The 20,008-nt window shown below is 46.7% G+C and overlaps 1 protein-coding gene across 1 annotated transcript in view; it reads right to left on the bottom strand.

Annotated features, from left to right (window-relative positions):
* pcbp4 (poly(rC) binding protein 4) overlaps positions 1-20,008 on the bottom strand; it is a 93,089-nt gene that overhangs the window by 37,491 nt on the left and 35,590 nt on the right. The window contains exons 3-4 of the mRNA XM_029430822.1: positions 7,783-8,068; positions 3,656-3,679 (exon numbers count right to left, since the gene is read on the bottom strand). Of these exons, the coding sequence (XP_029286682.1) occupies positions 3,656-3,679; positions 7,783-7,926 (168 nt within the window). The 5' untranslated portion in view covers positions 7,927-8,068. The remainder of the gene's footprint in view (positions 1-3,655; positions 3,680-7,782; positions 8,069-20,008) is intronic.

The following is a 20,008-nucleotide window of genomic DNA, read 5'->3' on the forward strand; positions in this document are numbered from 1 at the left end:
GAGGGTATAAGGACAGAGGGTGTAAGGACAGAGGGTCTGAGGACAGAAGGTCTAAGGACAGAGGGTCTGAGGACAGAGGGTCTAAGGACAGAGGGTATAAGGACAGAGGATGTAAGGACAGAGGGTCTGAGGAAAGAGGGTTTGAGGACAGAGGGTCTAAGGACAGAGGGTCTGAGGACAGAAGGTCTAAGGACAGAGGGTCTGAGGACAGAGGGTATAAGGACAGAGGGTCTGAGGACAGAGGATGTAAGGACAGAGGGTCTGAGGACAGAGGGTCTGAGGACAGAGGGTCTAAGGACAGAGGGTGTAAGGACAACAGAGGGTCTGAGGACAGAGGGTCTGAGGACAGAGGGTCTAAGGACAGAGGGTTTAAGGACAGAAGGTCTGAGGACAGAGGGTCTAAAGACAGAGGGTCTAAGGACAGAGGGTGTAAGGACAGAGGGTCTAAGGACAGAGGGTGTACGGACAGAGGGTCTAAAGACAGAGGGTATAAGGACAGAGGGTATAAGGACAGAGGGTATATGGACAGAGGGAGTAAGGACAGAGGGTCTGAGGACAGAGGGTCTAAGGACAGAGGGTGTAAGGACAGAGGGTCTAAGGACAGAGGGTCTAAGGACAGAGGGTCTGAAGACAGAGGGTCTAAGGACAGAGGGTTTAAGGACAGAAGGTCTGAGGACAGAGGGTCTAAGGACAGAGGGTTTAAGGACAGAAGGTCTGAGGACAGAGGGTCTAAGGACAGAGGGTCTGAGGACAGAGGGTCTAAGGACAGAGGGTTTAAGGAAGGACAGAGGGTCTGAGGACAGAAGGTCTGGATACAGAGGGTCTAATGACAGAGGGTGTAAGGACAGAGGGTCTAAGGACAGAGGGTGTACGGACAGAGGGTTTAAGGACAGAGGGTCTGAGAACAGAAGGTCTGAGGACAGAGGGTCTGAGGACAGAGGGTGTAAGGACAGAGGGTATAAGGACAGAGGGTATAAGGACAGAGGGTATATGGACAGAGGGAGTAAGGACAGAGGGTCTGAGGACAGAGGGTCTAAGGACAGAGGGTGTAAGGACAGAGGGTATAAGGACAGAGGGTCTAAGGACAGAGGGTATAAGGACTGAGGGTGTAAGGACAGAGGGTCTGAGGACAGAGGGTCTAAGGTCAGAGGGTCTAAGGACAAAGGGTTTAAGGAAGGACAGAGGGTCTGAAGACAGAGGGGCTAAGGACAGAGGGTCTAATGACAGAGGGTGTAAGGACAGAGGGTCTAAGGACAGAGGGTCTAAAGACAGAGGGTCTAGGGACAGAGGGTGTAAGGACAGAGGGTCTAAGGACAGAGGGTGTACGGACAGAGGGTCTAAAGACAGAGGGTATAAGGACAGAGGGTATAAGAACAGAGGGTATATGGACAGAGGGAGTAAGGACAGAGGGTCTGAGGACAGAGGGTCTAAGGACAGAGGGTGTAAGGACAGAGGGTATAAGGACAGAGGGTTCAAGGACAGAGGGTATAAGGAAGGACAGAGGGTCTGAAGACAGAGGGGCTAAGTACAGAGGGTCTGAGGACAGAGGGTCTGAGGACAGAGGGTCTGAGGACAGAGGGTATAAGGACAGAGGGTCTAAGGACAGAGGGTCTAAGGACAGAGGGTCTGAGGACAGAAGGTCTAAGGACAGAGGGTCTGAGGACAGAGGGTCTAAGGACAGAGGGTATAATGACAGAGGATGTAAGGACAGAGGGTCTGAGGAAAGAGGGTCTGAGGACAGAGGGTCTGAGGACAGAAGGTCTAAGGACAGAGGGTCTGAGGACAGAGGGTCTAAGGACAGAGGGTATAAGGACAGAGGGTCTGAGGACAGAGGATGTAAGGACAGAGGGTCTGAGGAAAGAGGGTCTAAGGACAGAGGGTCTAAGGACAGAGGGTCTAAGGACAAAGGGTCTAAGGACAGAGGGTCTGAGGACAGAGGGTCTAAGGACAGAGGGTCTGAGGACAGAGGGTCTAAGGACAGAGGGTCTGAGGACAGAGGGTCTAAGGACAGAGGTTCTGAGGACAGAGGGTGTAAGGACAACAGAGGGTCTGAGGACAGAGGGTCTGAGGACAGAGGATCTAAGGACAGAGGGTCTAAGGACAGAAGGTCTGAGGACAGAGGGTCTAAGGACAGAGGGTCTGAGGACAGAGGGTCTAAGGACAGAGGGTTTAAGGAAGGACAGAGGGTCTGAGGACAGAGGGTCTGGATACAGAGGGTCTAATGACAGAGGGTCTAAGGACAGAGGGTCTAAAGACAGAGGGTCTAAGGACAGAGGGTGTAAGGACAGAGGGTCTAAGGACAGAGGGGGTCATATGTACAGTCTGTAAACACTGAGACAAATGTATCATTTGTGATATTGGCTATACAAATACATTTGACTTTCTTTCTCCTTTATCGACATTTATACACGAGATAAAGATTCTAAAGATTCAGTTTAATGTGCAGTTTAAAATAAGTATATAGGCGGCTGGAGAGGGAGTCATAGAGATGAAGAGGAGTACAGAGATGCAGAGGAAGAGTAAAGAGATGCAGAGGAGGAGTAAAGAGATGCAGAGGAAGAGTAAATAGATGCAGAGGAGGAGTAAAGAGATGAAGAGGAATAAAGAGATGAAGAGGAGGAGTAAAGAGATGCAGAGGAGTAAAGAGATGAAGAGGAAGAGCAAAGAGATGAAGAAGAGTAAAGAGATGAAGAGGAGGAGTAAAGAGATGCAGAGGAGGGGTAAAGAGATGAAGAGGAGTAAAGAGATGAAGAGGAGTAAAGAGATGCAGAGGAGTAAAGAGATGAAGAGGAAGAGCAAAGAGATGAAGAGGAGTAAAGAGATGAAGAGGAGTAAAGAGATGAAGAGGAAGAGTAAAGAGATGAAGAGGAGGAGTAAAGAGATGAAGAGGAAGAGTAAAGAGATGAAGAGGAGGAGTAAAGAGATGAAGAGGAAGAGTAAAGAGATGAAGAGGAGGAGTAAAGAGATGAAGAGGAGGAGTAAAGAGATGAAGAAAAGAGATGAAGAGGAGGAGTAAAGAGATGAAGAGGAGGAGTAAAGAGATGAAGAGGAGGAGTAAAGAGATGCAGAGGAGGAGTAAAGAGATGAAGAGGAGTAAAGAGATGAAGAGGAGTAAAGAGATGAAGAGGAGGAGTAAAGAGATGAAGAGGAGTAAAGAGATGAAGAGGAGGAGTAAAGAGAGGGCTCAGTTAAAGTTTGGATTACAGGATGTTAAAAAACATATTTGTAATGAGATCAAATTTGATTTAAAAGTTCTTGATTTGGGATATGTGTGTGTGTGTGTGTGTGTGTATATGTGTTTGTGTGTGTGTGTCCGGAGGAGTCAGTCTAACACTATGAATGTGACACTGAAACAAAGTGTTGCTGTGATGGATAAACATCACGTCTCTGACAGACTTCCTGCGCCACCGCCTGGCAGAGACTACGACTGTGACACGTGATTCTGCTGCCGTCTTACTGTCGGAGACCGCGAGCTAATCGACCACACGGTGTAAGCGACGGGGAGCGGGACATCTAAATGCTAAGTAAGTACTAAGTGCTTCATTTTCTCCCATTTGAATTCCCCGATATTCAGATGTGTCTTTTAAGTGCAGCGAACCAAAGCATCTGAGAGGATCTTTCTATGCAGAAGAAGGTTTTATTTATTAGAACTCACCTTGCCGATGATACTTCCAACTTCCTGTGGAGAAAATACAAAACAGAAGTTACTGTCCTCGTCCTGAGAGACACGACGAGAGAATACAACTCCTCAGAAGCAGCATTCTGTCATTTAAACCCCGAAATCTGATGTTTGGGAAGCAAATGTTCAGATGAAACTGATAGAAACACGTTTATACTGTTTATACATCTTGTGTTTCAAACTCTTTGTCCATAATCAGCAACTAAGTGCATACATGTCTTTACATGCTGTTTTCAGTCCTTTAAATGTGGAACATTTCTCTGTTTTGAATGAGGTTAAAGTGACAGAACGAGACATTTAAAGACAAACATCAGACATAGATCAAACAGGTAACATCTGGAGTTCCTCTAAAGGATGACCCTGAATGTTTATTGATATAAGAGCAGATCGAACAACATAATGACGTCCTTTGTCTTTTCCAAACCTCGACTTTACAATCGCACTGACCTGATGTTCCTGACACTCTAAATGCCGCTATGAATTGTGGGACGGCATGATCTCATTTCCAGTGTTTCCTATTCTACAGAGGATTCAGAGCGTTGCAGCCAAACACCAACTAAACGTTTGTCCGTCCCTCAATACGGTCTGACTTCCTGTCTGTGGCTCTCAGCCTCAAGCCCATTGGTTCCTACTTGTTCTGAACATGGGGCTGTAGTGTAGGTACTTTTATAGATTATTTTATATATTTTTTAATATATTTTTATCTAATTTATTTGTCTTTATTATTATATGAATTATGTAAATGTATATATATGTCTATAGTATTGTATATAATTTATATTATTCTTATTATTATATAAATTATGTAAATGTATTTCTATAGTATTGTATATAATTTATTTGTATTTATTATTATATTAATTATGTAAATGTATATATATATTTCTATACATACATTTACATAATTAATATAATAATAAATACATGTATATATATTTCTCCTCTCTGGGAACCATCACCTTATCGTGGTGGAGAGGTTTGCGTGTCCCTATGAACCTGAGAGCTGTGTTGTCTGGAGCCTAGTGCTCCTGGTAGGGTCTCCCAAGGCAAATTGGTCTCAGGTGAGGGGCCAGACTAAGAATGGTTCAAAACGACTTCACGCACAGTCTTGGCTCTGGAACCATACTCCTGGATAGGGGTTGGACTCTATTCTTCTCCGGCGTTGCCCAAGGTGTGAGGCGTCGCTACGTTGGAGTTTACCCCGGTGGATGAGAGGGTTGCCTCCCTACACCTTCAGATTATGGGGGGGAAAACTAACTGTTGTTTGTGCATATGCCCCAAACCGCCAGTTCGGAGTATTCGGCCTTCTTGGAGACCCTGAATGGAGCACTGCAGCGGGCTCCAGTAGGGGACTCCGTAGTCTTGTTGGGAGACTTCAACGCACACGTGGGAAACGATGGAGACACCTGGAGAGGCGTTATTGGGAGGAAGGGCCTCCCTGATCTAAACCCGAACGGTCATTTGTTGTTGGACTTCTGTGCTAGTCACGGAATGGCCATAACAAACACCATGTTCGAACATAAGGATGCTCATAAGTGTACGTGATACCAGAGCACCCTAGGCCAAAGGTCAATGATCGATTTTGTAATCGTATCATCTGATCTGAGGCCGCATGTTTTGGACACTCGGGTGAAGAGAGGGGCGGAGCTGTCGACTGATCACCATCAGGTGGTGAGTTGGATCAATGGGTGGGGGAAGACTCTGGACAGACCTGGTAAACCCAAACGGGTAGTGCGGGTGAACTGGGAACGTCTGGAGGAAGCCCCTGTCCTGGGGATCTTCAACTCACACCTCCGGCGGAGCTTTTCAGACATCCCTATGGAGGTTGGGGGCATTGAACCTTAGTGGGCGATGTTCAAAACCTCAATTGCTGAAGCTGCGGTGATGAGCTGTGGTCTCAAGGTCTTAGGTGTCTCAAGGGGCGGTAACCCTCGAACGCCGTGGTGGACCCCGGTGGTCAGGGAAGCCGTCCGACTGAAGAAGGAGTCCTTCTGGGTTATGTTATCCGCGAGGACTCCGGAAACAGTTGCAGGGTACCGAAGGACTAGAAGGGCGGCAGCCTCTGCCGTGTCAGAGGCAAAGCAGCGGGTGTGGGAGAAGTTCGGAGAAGGATTTTCGGTCGGCACCAAGGTGCTTCTGGAAAACCATTCGGCACCTCAGGAGGGGGAAGCGAGGAACCATCCAAGCTGTATACAGCAAGGGTGGGACCCTGCTGACTTTGACTGAGAAGGTTATCGGCCGGTGGAAGGAGCACTTTGAGGAACTCCTGAATCCGACTAACACGCCCTCTATGGTAGAGGTAGAGCTGGAAGCTGTTGGGGGACCATCGTCAATTTCCCTGTTGGAAGTCAATGAGGTAGTCAAACAACTCCACAGTGGCAAAGCCGCAGGGGTTGATGAGATCCGTCCAGAAATGCTGAAGGCTTTGGGTGTTGAGGGGCTGTCTTGGTTGACACGCCTCATCAACATTGCGTGGAAGTCTGGGACAATGCCTAGGGGTTGGCAGATCGGGGTAGTGGTTCCCCTATTTAAAAAGGGGGACCAGAGAGTGTGTGCCAAGTGCCAAGTATCACACTTCTCAGCCTCCCTGGTCAAGTCTACTCCATGGTACTGGAAAGCAGGGTTCGGCCGGTAGTCGAACCTCTGATTGAAGAGGAACAATGCGGATTCCGTCCTGGTCGTGGAACAATGGACCAACTCTTCACTCTTGCAAGGATCCTAGAGGGGGCCTGGGAGTACACCCATCCGGTCTACATGTGTTTTGTGGATCTGGAGAAGGCGTATGACCAGGTCCCCCGGGTGATACTGCGGGGGTATGGGGTGAGGGGGTCACTTCTGAGGGCCATCCAATCCCTGTACGCCCAAAGCGAGAGTTGTGTCCGGATACTCAGCAGTAAGTTGGACTTGTTCCCAGTGAATGTTGGCCGCCAAGGCTGCGCTTTATCACCAATCCTGTTTGTGATTTTCATGGATAGGATATCGAGGCGTAGTCGTGGAGGAGAGGCATTGCAATTCGGTGACCTGAGGATCTCATCGCTGCTCTTTGCAGATGATGTGGTCCTTATGGCATCCTCGGTCTGTGACTTTCAACAGTCACTGGATCGGTTCGCAGCCAAGTGTGAAGCGGTTGGGATGAGGATCAGCACCTCAAAATCTGAGGCCATGGCTCTCAACCGGTGGATTGCCTACTCCGGGTAGGGAATGAGCCTTTACCCCAAGTGAAGGAGTTCAAGTACCTGGGGGTCTTGTTCGCGAGTGAGGGGACGATGGAGCGAGAGATTGGCCGGAGAATTGGAGCAGCGGGGGCGGTATTACAGTCACTTTACCGCACCGTTGTGACGAAAAGACAGCTGAGCCAGAAGGCAAAGCTCTCAATATACCGGTTGATCTTCGTTCCTACCCTCACCTATGGTCATGAAGGCTGGGTCATAACCGAAAGAACGAGATCACGGGTACTTTACGTTGAAAGGAGCCAGTTGAGGTGGTTCGGGCATCTAGTAAGGATGCCACCTGTGCGCCTCCCTAGGGAGGTGTTCCAGGCACGACCAGCTGGGTGGAGACCCCGGGGAAGACCCAGGACTCGGTGGAGAGAGTATATCTCCTCACTGGCCTGGGACCACCTCAGGATCCCCCAGTCGGAGCTGGAGGATGTGGCCCGGAGAAGGGAAGATTGGGGTTCCTTACTGGAGCTGCTGCCCCCGCGACCCGACCCCGGATAAGCGGTAGACGATGGATGGATGGATATATATTTCTATAGTATTGTGTATTTATTTATTATTATTATTATTATATTAAGTAAATATATATATATATATATATATATATATATATATATATATATTTCTATAGTATTCTATATCATTTATTTATATTTATTATTATTATATTAATTATGTAAATGTATATATATCTATAGTATTCTATATCATTTATTTTTATATTATTAGAATTCAGTTGAATTCAAGTTTAATCAAAAAATCAACAGACGTTTCTGTCTTAATATCGACCCAAATAACCATAATTATGACTTTTGCATCACAAGTGAGGAGGAAGAAGATATCACACTTTGATACACACACTTATTGTGTCCCACCCCCCCTCACCTTTCCGTGCATGAGGAGGCGCAGTGTGAGCGTGACTCCCATGGCTCCGTCTCCAAACTCCTGCTCAGAGCTCATGGTGGTGGTGGTGGTGGTGGTGGTGTGGTGGGTGGAGGTGTGGGTGGACTCTGCTGCTGGGAGACGCATGAAGGTCCGAGGCCCCCGAGGCGTATGGAGCTTTCCAGAACACCACAGAGAACCTTTATGCAGAACCCGGAGAGGAACACGTGGAGAGAGCCCCGGAGCTGTGAGAGGTCGGAGGGCTGAGGGCGGAGCTGCAGGTGATCTTCTGTGGAGAGGACGGAGATCAGCTGTTTAATATATGTGCATTTTCTCTGGTGTTGTTATTGCTGAGCCTCGATTTAGCGGCACAGAACCACGACACCAACATGAGACGTTAACGCTCGTAAGATGTGCAGGAAGTGATGTTTCATACGACTCGACAGAAACACAGGTGGACGAGCCAGAAGCCAGCGGAGCTGCAGAAGAGGCTTCTCCACTCAACAACGTTTACACCGTGTTTATCTTCAAGTTCAGGTTTAATTTAAAGATCATTTACACTTGAGTTACTAAATGTCCAAGGTGTGTGCAGACTTGAGCGTGATGTGTGTGTGTGTGTGTGTGTGTGTGTGTGTGTGTGTGTGTGTGTGTGTGTCACACATTGTCTTCGTTGTAAACACAGTTTGTTCCTGTAGCCACAAGCTCTACGAGGCTTTTCACTGATGTGTTACTGAGGTGCAGTAAGAGCTGCAAAATAACACAATGTCTCAAGTGTCAGAAGCTAGTCAACAAGCCTTATTAAAAATAATAATTGGGAACTCTATTTAAAAAGCATAGGGGGCTAAATTAAATAAGCTCCTGGCCATGAAACACCAGTCGAGCGTTTCTCTTCTCCACAAACTGCTGCACAAACACATCTGCAAGCGTGTCATGTATCATACTTTGAATATTATTTATGTAAACTTGTGCAATTGTGTTTGTTTTTATGTTTCTGTGTGTGTGTGTGTGTGTGTGTGTGTCACTGTGTGAAAGTGTGAGTGTGTGTGTGTGTGTGTGTGTTTTGTCTGGAGAGCATCTGTCTCTGAGCCAACCGCGATCCTTCGAGGCTTAAGGTATGCAGCAGATGAATAAATAAAAAGGTGTGTATGAAAATGTGTTGCTTCATATCAAAACATCTGTGTGTGTGTGTGCCTCCATTTGCACTGTGAGCAGCTCGCAGTCTCATAAAAAATACACACTCTGAGCCAAAGTAGGTCACAGAACGCGATGTCTGGCACGCCTGACGAGCAACGGCTCACGACATGAAACAAACAGGGAGGCGGCTTTAACTTCACAGAGAAACAGGAAGCTGATGAAGAGGAGAGGGAGAAGAAGAGCCACGCTTTATAAGAGACGACATGTCAACAGGGTTTCATCGTCTGCACATCGAGTGTGTGTGTGTGTGTGTGCGCTCTGTGGGAATGTATAATGTGTGTGTTCTTGTGTGGTGTGTTGGACCACTTGGGTATTTGTGTGCATCGGAGTGTGTGTATGTGCTCGGTTGAGTGATGAGTGCATGCATTTGAAAGGATGCATTTACTCCTTTTCTGGGAAGTGTGTGTGTGTGTGTGTGTGTGTGAGTGAGAGAGAGAGAGAGAAATGGAAATATAGAACATATGAATTATTGAATCTCTTTCCAGACGCTTCAGCATGGGGTTAAGATTTTTGCCTATACCCACCCCCCCTTTGAGTCATACATGACCACACACACACACACACACACACACACACACACACACACACACACACTTATCATCCCTATAGACCTGTCCTTGTATAAAATGAATAAGCCATGAATCAGCCATGCATGAGGTCAGCACTTAAAGTGAGCGTGTGTGTGCGTCCTTGTATTACTCTTGTTTGTCACTTTATGGGGACTCGGCCACCACAAAGCACATCTTAAGGTTACGACATGGTTGCATGTTGGTGCAGAGTAAACGTCCACACTGTACTGATGTCTCCAAACTAATTCAGTTTAAAGGATTTACATTCTGATTTAAAGCCGACATATTATGCTAATCTCCAAGATGGCGACGGCCGGAGCCACTTCGAGCTTCACGACGGAGATGGTTGATGGTTTCTTCCCATCCTCAAATAAACAAACAATATAAAAAGATCAACCAGAGCACAGCTGGACGCCGCCGTGTGTCCATGTCTGTAAGGAAAGGGATTAAACAAATGATCACACAAACACATACATCACAAAGATAGACGGAGCAGTAAAATGTCAAACATGACTCCAATAAATCATAAACAAACACTCAAATACTCCAAAGAAACAAGATAAATAGATTTAATACTTGTCCAAAAGGGTTTAAATGATGGCAATGAGCCAAACATGTTTTCTAATATTAAAATATTACATGAGACTGTTAAGATAAGCGACATGAACAAAGTCTTATTCATTAAGTTTACATCAGGAGCCCTATATAAAGATCCATACCATATGTAAATAACAACATATGTTCTGACAACATGATCTCAAAGGTCATAAGAAGGTAACCTTTGCATCTGGAATAGATTACCTTGGTGCCATGAAGTTTGAGGCAATAGAAGTAGATCGATGTATGTTGCCACAGGGTTGGTGCAGCTCCTATATAAGGGGCGAGATTGTCTTTGTCTGAGGGACACTACGCGGTTGTGCTTGGAAGCAGGTAGTGTTCTCATTATTAGTGTTTGTTGTGCAACAAAATAATAATTAATCAACGATATCTGTGTCTGTGCTTTATTGATTCCTCTCTGTTTCATACCACAATGTTGTGAACGATAAATATCCACGACAACACAGTCAGGACAAAGACATGACTGAAATTTTAACCAACATTAAACAATAATAATTAAAGTGTTGCTTTGTGTGTGTCAGGATGCTTTATTTAGTTTAGATACCCTGGTACCCCAACACGCCGCTCTCTTAGTAAAGACCAAAGCTTTCACATCAGAAGTCTGTGTGAATACCAAACAGTGAGGCAGGACACGGTACCAAATATATTTCACGCTCATACTGTAAATCTTTGTATTGGATTTATTACAAGGCAACAACTAATTTCTATTAAAAAAACGACCTGATTGGATTAAACGCTGAGTCAACAAGTTGTTCCTGGAAGATGATTGGATTAAAAAAAAAGAAGGCCGGCTGATTTAAATCATGTCACTGCTTAACAGTCAGCGGCGACATCAAGGCCAACACGCCGGTGAAGTAAAAGAAGAGAGAAATGTGTCCAATAAAAGACCCTGTGTGTGTGTGTGTGCGTGTGTGTGTGTGTGTGTGTGTGTATGTGTGTGTGTGTGTGTGAGAGAGGTGGAAAGTAACTGAGTACATTTACTGCATTGTTTGACGTACAAAATGTCCATTTATTTTTCAGTGAAATATAGTGATTAAGCAGTGTGCGCCAGAATTTGTGTATTTGTGCACGAATGCATGGGGTGTGTATGTGGTGTGTGTGTGTGTGTGTGTGTGTGTGTGTGTGTGTGTATGTATCTGGTGAGTAATGGCATGAGATGATGATGTCATGGCATTGCAGGTTAGGGAGTGAGAGAAAGTGACATCACTGCCAGTCTGCGTGTGTGTGTGTGTGTCTATGTGTGTGTGTGTGTGTGTGTGTGTGTGTGTGTGAGAGAGAGAGGGTGACACCAGTCTCTATTTTAAGACAACAAAATCTAGCAAGAGGAAGAGGAGGGGCAAGAGACAGAAAGAGAGAGAAAGTGTGTGTGTGTGTGTGTGTATGTGTGTGTGTGTGTGTCTTTAGGTGGGAAAGAGATATTTGGAGAGAGGAGAAAAGATAAAAGAGGATTTAAATGTGAAATTCTTTTCATTTAACAAACTCTGGTGGACACAGAGGATCAGAGAGAGTGGGTGAGAGACAGAGCAGGGACAGATGGAGAGACAGGGGAGGGGGTTCTGCTGATAATCACTGTAATTACAAGGACAAGCTAATGCTAGGATGCTGCGGCTAACCCTGTAATAGAAGGTGAAGCCATGATGCTAACGATGAAGCAGCTTTATGTTGGGATCAGAACTCAAACCTCGAAATAGAAAAAGAAAGTCGGTGCGCTTAGTAAAAGTGAATTGTTTTCACACTAGCGGTTTGAACCAGAGAGCAGAGGCTATAATCTATATCCTTTTCTTTCTGGGACTCTTAACATCAGAGGGTGCGTCAGCTTTTTAAATAAAAATGTGGATGTTATTTTAGTTGGTTATGATAAAACTGTACTCAAAACGTTGATTGCTGATTCTTGGTGTCGTAATTTCAGAATAATTTCTTGATTCTTGAATCATTACATAGATTACAGCGTACCGTTTTCAGGTTCTTACTCAAAGCCCGTTTATAAGAAGTGGACGTCGTGTTGATGGAGCTTGCGGTGATACCATATAGAAGGGAGTTGCAGTCGTCAAGGCGGGAGGAAATAAAGGCGTGAATCAGTCTTTCAGCTGCTGGGCGGGTGAGAGAAGGTCTGATTTTTGCGATATTAAGGAGGAGCTAAAAGGAAGTTGTGGCAGTGGGGTGTGGTTAGGGCGCCGGTTGCTGGGGAGAGACAGTGTCCCAGCTGGAGGCCAGACAGCTGAACGGAATCAGGTAATCAGTGACATAATAAATGCATGGTGATGGCCTGGTTCTGTGCTCTCGCAGTAGGCTGGGTTCCAGAGGAGACGGAGACGCTTCTGCAGCCACGAAGCAGCGCAGTCTGGAGAGCAGCGGACAGGAGAGCGACCTGTCAGCGGTGCCTGTAATATCAATTTACCTGTGTGCGAATAAAGCTGTGTGTGTGACACTATACTCTCTCTCTGTCATCCCTGTAACGGACTGTGGACAAGAGGCTCCACAGAAGTTTTGACAATATGGCGGATATGGGGCTCAAGGGAGAGGGTGGGGTCGAAGATCACGCCAAGGTTGTGTGCCTGAGGAGAGGGGGAAACAGTGGTGCCGTCAATGGTGTGTGTTCGGTTTTGTTGTTGTTGAGGGAGGAGGGATCCAGACCGTTTTTTTTTGAGGATTTGGGTGATCGCGGCAGTTTTGAAGCCAGATGGGACGGTTCCATGGGACAGCGAGGAGTTGAAGAGTTGAGTGAGGTAGGGGCAGAGGACAGGGAGGCAGGACTTCAGTAGAGGAGTTGGGAGAGGGTCAAGGGAGCAGGTTGTGGGTTTAGAGGAGCTGATTAGTTGGAGCTTAGGAGGGGTAAGCAATGGTAAATTGTATGAGTTTGTGGTCTGAGAGGGGAAAGGGGCATGGGTGGAGGTCGAGTACTGGGAGCAGTTTTGTTGAGCAGACAAGGTCAATGATGTGTCCTTTGTCGTGGGTGGGGAAGGTGACATGTTGGGTGATAGAAAAATTGTCCAGTAGAGTAGAGAATTCAGCTGAGAGTTTGGAGGTTGGGGAGTCCATGTGGATGTTAAGGTCACCGAGCAGTAACAGGCGTGGGGAGATGGATGAGGCTAGTGTGAGGAGTTCAGTAAAATCAGAGAGGAAGGAGGGATGAGGGAGGCCGGTAAATGAGAATAACTGTCATTGAGGAGAGAGCTTTGAAGGCGAGGAACTCAAAGGATGGTACTGGGGGGAGGGGGAGTTCTGTGAACCGGAAGTTCTGATTGTAGATAACAGCAAGGCCACCACCCCGACGGGTGAGGCGAGGTTTAGTGATGTAGTTAAAACCAAGGGGGGATGTTTGATTGAGGGAGAAGAAGTCATTGGGTTGTTGCCAGGTTTCAGTGAGCAGAAGAAAATCCAGGGTTTTGTCAAGGATGAGTTTGTGCAGGATGGGGGCTTTATTGTTGATTGACCGGATGTTGAGGAGGGCAAGGTTGGTTGAGAGGGAGGGTGGTGCGGTGGTGGCAGGCTGGAGAGGTCTGATGTTGTCTAGAATAGATGCTGTTGGTGTGAGACGGCGGTGAGAGGAAAGTTCCGTTCCAGGTTTTCTTTGCTGCCGGGAGTGCAGCCGTCGAGTGGTGTTCCAAGTATATGATGTGGTAGCGGGTGCGGTCTGAAGACGCGTCAGATGTGCGACGGTACGTGGAGCTGACCAGATGGTTGTAATGGATTGTCCGTGCTGGAAGTAAACAAACCTACGTAGCTGTGGAGTTGAAAGTGTGAGCATAATGAGCGATGAAGCGATGTAGCAGCTAGCGTTAGCCACCAGCCACTCGTTGGCTGAGTAAGGGCAGCAAGTAAATTCCAGCCGTGGAGGTGGTATTCCACAGCAGAAAAAGGTTGAACAGTTGAAATGAAAGACAGTTCAACACCTGGCTTGGAGCTTGCTGAGGTGCGAAAAAGTTTTGCAAAAAAGGAAGGAGTTCAGACGGAGAAGCGGTGAGCAAACAACGCCAGCGTCCTCTCCTGTAAACCTACTAACTAGGAGGTGATAACTCATCATCAACAGGAGTTTGTGCACTCCTGCACCTGTTGGTCTGTGGATCCTACTAACACTTCAGTTCAAAAGCAATGCAAATGTTATGGAAACGTTGCAACTATCAGAATTACATCAATATTGGCAGAAATCCATATTCAGGATAAGATCGGTGCTTCTCCATGAATAACGAGATAGACTGGTTGGACATTGGTTCACCGAGCGAGAAACGTTCCTGCAATGATCCCTCTCTAAACATGAAGCCATTTGCAGAGAGGGACAAACGTCCAGGTGGGGGGGAGGTCCTACAAAGCAATCCATTCTGAAGCCAAGATATTTACATAGTGTGTTTAACATTTATGTGTGTGTGTGTGTGTGTGTGTGTGTGTGTGTGTGTGTGTGTGTGTGTTTGTGTGTTGTGTGTGTGTGTGTGTGAGAGAGATAGAGAGAGAGAGAGAAACAAAGAGATCTGAAAAGGACATGTCAACTTTTGAAGTATCTGCTTGAGTGATGATAAGAGTATCTGTGTGTCTCTTTTGATATGTTAATTCCACCAGAGCCGAGTAGCAACTACCAACTCTGAAGAGTGAAGCCAGTGCAGAAGTGTCTTAAACTGCATCTTCCCTAACATCCATCAGGAGACTCCTCTGTAACCTCCAGCAGGAGACTCCTCTGTAACATCCAGCAGGAGGAGACTCCTCTGTAAAATCCAGCAGCAGGAGACTCCTCTGTAACATCCAGCAGGAGGAGACTCCTCTATAACATCCAGCAGGAGGAGACTCCTCTGTAACATCCAGCAGGAGACTCCTCTATAACATCCAGCAGCAGGAGACTCCTCTGTAACATCCAGCAGGAGGAGACTCCTCTGTAACATCCAGCAGGAGGAGACTCCTCTGTAACATCCAGCAGGAGACTCCTCTGTAACATCCAGCAGGAGACTCCTCTGTAACATCCAGCAGCAGGAGACTCCTCTGTAACATCCAGCAGCAGGAGACTCCTCTGTAACATCCAGCAGGAGACTCCTCTGTAACATCCAGCAGCAGTAGACTCCTCTGTAACATCCAGCAGCAGGAGACTCCTCTGTAACATCCAACAGGAGATTCCTCTGTAACATCCAACAGGAGACTCCTCTGTAACATCCAGCAGCAGGAGACTCCTCTGTAACATCCAACAGGAGACTCCTCTGTAACATCCAGCAGCAGGAGACTCCTCTGTAACATCCAACAGGAGACTCCTCTGTAACATCCAGCAGCAGGAGACTCCTCTGTAACATCCAGCAGGAGGAGACTCCTCTGTAACATCCAGCAGTAGACTCCTCTTTAACATCCAGCAGGAGGAGACTCCTCTGTAATATCCAGCAGCAGGAGACTCCTCTTTAACATCCAGCAGCAGGAGACTCCTCTGTAACATCCAGCAGGAGACTCCTCTTTAACATCCAGCAGCAGGAGACTCCTCTGTAACATCCAGCAGGAGACTCCTCTGTAACATCCAGCAGGAGACTCCTCTGTAACATCCAGCAGCAGTAGACTCCTCTGTAACATCAAGCAGGAGGAGACTCCTCTGTAACATCCAGCAGTAGGAGACTCTTCTGTAACATCCAACAGGAGACTTCTCTGTAACATCCAACAGGAGATTCCTCTGTAACATCCAACAGGAGACTCTTCTGTAACATCCAGCAGCAGGAGACTCCTCTGTAACATCCAACAGGAGACTCCTCTGTAACATCCAGCAGCAGGAGACTCCTCTGTAACATCCAACAGGAGACTCCTCTGTAACATCCAGCAGGAGGAGACTCCTCTGTAACATCCAGCAGGAGGAGACTCCTCTGTAACATCCAGCAGGAGGAGACTCCTCTGTAACATCCAACAGGAGACTCCTCTGTAACATCCAGCTGGAGACTCCTCTGTAACATCCAGCTGGAGACTCCTCTGTAACATCCAGCAGGAGGAGACTCCTCTGTAACATCCAGCAGGAGGAGACGCCTCTGTAACATCCAGCAGGAGGAGACTCCTCTGTAACATCCAGCAGCAGGAGACTCCTCTGTAACATCCAGCAGCAGGAGACTCCTCTGTAACATCCAGCAGCAGGAGACTCCTCTGTAACATCCAGCAGGAGGAGACTCCTCTGTAACATCCAGCAGGAGGAGACTCCTCTGTAACATCCAACAGGAGACTCCTCTGTAACATCCAACAGGAGATTCCTCTGTAACATCCAACAGAAGACTCCTCTGTAACATCCAACAGCAGACTCCTCTGTAACATCCAACAGGAGACTCCTCTGTAACATCCAGCAGGAGGAGACTCCTCTGTAACATCTAGCAGGAGGACTCCTCTGTAACATCCAGCAGCAGGAGACTCCTCTGTAACATCCAGCAGGAGGAGACTCCTCTGTAACATCCAGTAGGAGACTCCTCTGTAACATCCAGCAGGAGGAGACTCCTCTGTAACCTCCAGCAGGAGACTCCTCTGTAACATCCAGCAGGAGGAGACTCCTCTGTAACATCCAGCAGGAGGAGACTCCTCTGTAACATCCAGCAGTAGACTCCTCTCTAACCTCCAGCAGGAGGAGACTCCTCTGGTTCTATAGAAGTCTATGAGAAAATGTTTCTACTTCTCTCTTAATTTATTACCTCAGTAACATTTTCCTGATGAGTTTATGTCTCAATAAACGATAAAGCAGTGTCAGTGAATATACTTATACATACAGTACATGCTTTCACATGTTTGTACATGCCATCCTTGTCCGTCTATGTGGCAGATAAATGACAGTAGTGACCTTGTCATATCTAGTCATTATTGTCCAGGAACACACACACACACACACACACAAACACACACACACATACACACATCATCCTTGGATACATAAACACATTGCACATGCATAACCAGAAGCACACAGCATTTTGTGAGCGCGCGCACACAAACACACACACTCAGACACAAATAGAGCGGAAAACATGTGCTGCCTGCATACACAGACAGGCCTGCCAAAACCACTTACACACAGCTAGGCTCACAGGACACACACACACTCTCTCTCTCTCTCACACACACACACACACACACACACACACACACACACACGATACGGTCAAAAGATTAAAATTGGAAAAAAAACTAAAATAATAAGGAAAACGAAGGAGAAAGTAAGTAAATGAAAAGATCCCATCATGGAGTTAATTGAACAAAATGTATTTTCTGCCACTAGGGGGCTCTCAATCAAAACACTAACAAAAGATGGAGTTTCGTGGTGTCAATCCTCCACAGAGTGCTCCTCCTCTACTCTGGTTCAAAGGTTAAACATCAGAGTTTCTCCTGCACGCTGTTCGGCTGCCGCTAACGTTTGTTCAGCTTGTTTCTTAAAAAGAGAACTTAAGATCAAGACGTCCGAGGACTAAAATCTTTCATCCGCTTCAAATATGTTTTGTATTTGACCTCCCATATGTTTACACAGAAGCAGAAGGCCTAATTCTGATTTCAAACCTCCCCTTAGAATCAGATGTTTAAATAATCCTGGACCATGAAAGCCGGACTAAATCCTGCGTGTGTCTGAGAACTTCGCCACTGAACCGCGCTGTGTGCCGTTTGCTTTCTTTGCTGTAAGATGGGAGACACAAGGTTTTCAGAGGCCAGTGTGATATTACAAATCAGACATGAGCAGGAAGACATGTTACAGACATGATCAGGAAGACATGTGACAGACATGAGCAGGAAGACATGTGACAGACATGATCAGGAAGACATGTGACAGATATGAGCAGGAAGACATGTGACAGACATGCGCAGGAAGACATGTGACAGAAATGCGCAGGAAGACATGTGACAGACATGAGCAGGAAGACATGTGACAGACATGCGCAGGAAGACATGTGACAGAAATGCGCAGGAAGACATGTGACAGACATGATCAGGAAGACATGTGACAGATATGAGCAGGAAGACATGTGACAGACATGTGCAGTAAGACAGGTGAGAGACATGAGCAGGAAGACAGGTGACAGACATGAGCAGGAAGACAGGTGACAGACATGAGCAGGAAGACATGTGACAGACATGAGCAGGAAGACAGGTGACAGACATGAGCAGGAAGACATGTGACAGATATGAGCAGGAAGACATGTGACAGACATTAGCAGGAAGACAGGTGACAGACATGAGCAGGAAGACATGTGACAGACATGAGCAGGAAGACAGGTGACAGACATGAGCAGGAAGACATGTGACAGATATGAGCAGGAAGACATGTGACAGACCTGAGCAGGAAGACAGGTGACAGACATGAGCAGGAAGACAGGTGACAGACATGAGCAGGAAGACATGTGACAGATATGAGCAGGAAGACATGTGACAGACATTAGCAGGAAGACATGACAGACATGAGCAGGAAGACATGTGACAGACATTAGCAGGAAGACATGACAGACATGAGCAGGAAGACATGTGACAGACATTAGCAGGAAGACGTGTGACAGACATGATCAGGAAGACATGTGACAGACATGATCAGGAAGACATGAAAATCTTTCATCCGCTTCAAATATGTTTTGTATTTGACCTCCCATATGTTTACACAGAAGCACAAGGCCTAATTCTGATTTCAAACCTCCCCTTAGAATCAGATGTTTAAATAATCCTGGACCATGAAAGCCGGACTAAATCCTGCGCGTGTCTGAGAACTTCGCCACTGAACCGCGCTGTGTGCCGTTTGCTTTCTTTGCTGTAAGATGGGAGACACAAGGTTTTCAGAGGCCAGTGTGATATTACAAATCAGACATGAGCAGGAAGACATGTGACAGACATGAGCAGGAAGACATGTGACAGAAATGTGCAGGAAGACATGTGACGGACATGAGCAGGAAGACATGTGACAGATATGAGCAGGAAGACAAGTGACAGACATGAGCAGGAAGACAAGTGACAGACATGAGCAGGAAGACATGTGACAGACATGTGCAGGAAGACATGTGACGGACATGTGCAGGAAGACATGTGACGGACATGAGCAGGAAGACATGTGACAGATATGAGCAGGAAGACAAGTGACAGACATGCGCAGGAAGACATGTGACAGACATGAGCAGGAAGACATGTGACAGACATGAGCAGGAAGACAGGTGAGAGACATGAGCAGGAAGACATGTGACAGACATGATCAGGAAGACAGGTGACAGACATGAGCAGGAAGACAGGTGACAGACATGAGCAGGAAGACATGTGACAGACATGAGCAGGAAGACATGTGACAGACATGAGCAGGAAGACAAGTGACAGACATGCGCAGGAAGACAGGTGAGAGACATGAGCAGGAAGACATGTGACAGACATGAGCAGGAAGACATGTGACAGATATGAGCAGGAAGACATGTGACAGACATGATCAGGAAGACATGTGACAGACATGAGCAGGAAGACATGTGACAGACATGAGCAGGAAAACATGTGACAGACATGAGCAGGAAGACATGTGACAGACATGAGCAGGAAGACATGTGACAGACATGAGCAGGAAGACATGTGACAGACATGAGCAGGAAAACATGTGACAGACATGAGCAGGAAGACATGTGACAGACATGAGCAGGAAGACATGTGACAGACATGATCAGGAAGACATGTGACAGACATGAGCAGGAAGACATGTGACAGACATGATCAGGAAGACATGTGACAGACATGAGCAGGAAGACATGTGACAGACATGAGCAGGAAAACATGTGACAGACATGAGCAGGAAGACATGTGACAGACATGAGCAGGAAGACATGTGACAGACATGATCAGGAAGACATGTGACAGACATGAGCAGGAAGACATGTGACAGACATGATCAGGAAGACATGTGACAGACA

The sequence above is a fragment of the Cottoperca gobio genome, chromosome 5 (genome assembly GCF_900634415.1).
Source record: "Cottoperca gobio chromosome 5, fCotGob3.1, whole genome shotgun sequence".
Lineage (NCBI taxonomy): Eukaryota > Metazoa > Chordata > Actinopteri > Perciformes > Bovichtidae > Cottoperca > Cottoperca gobio.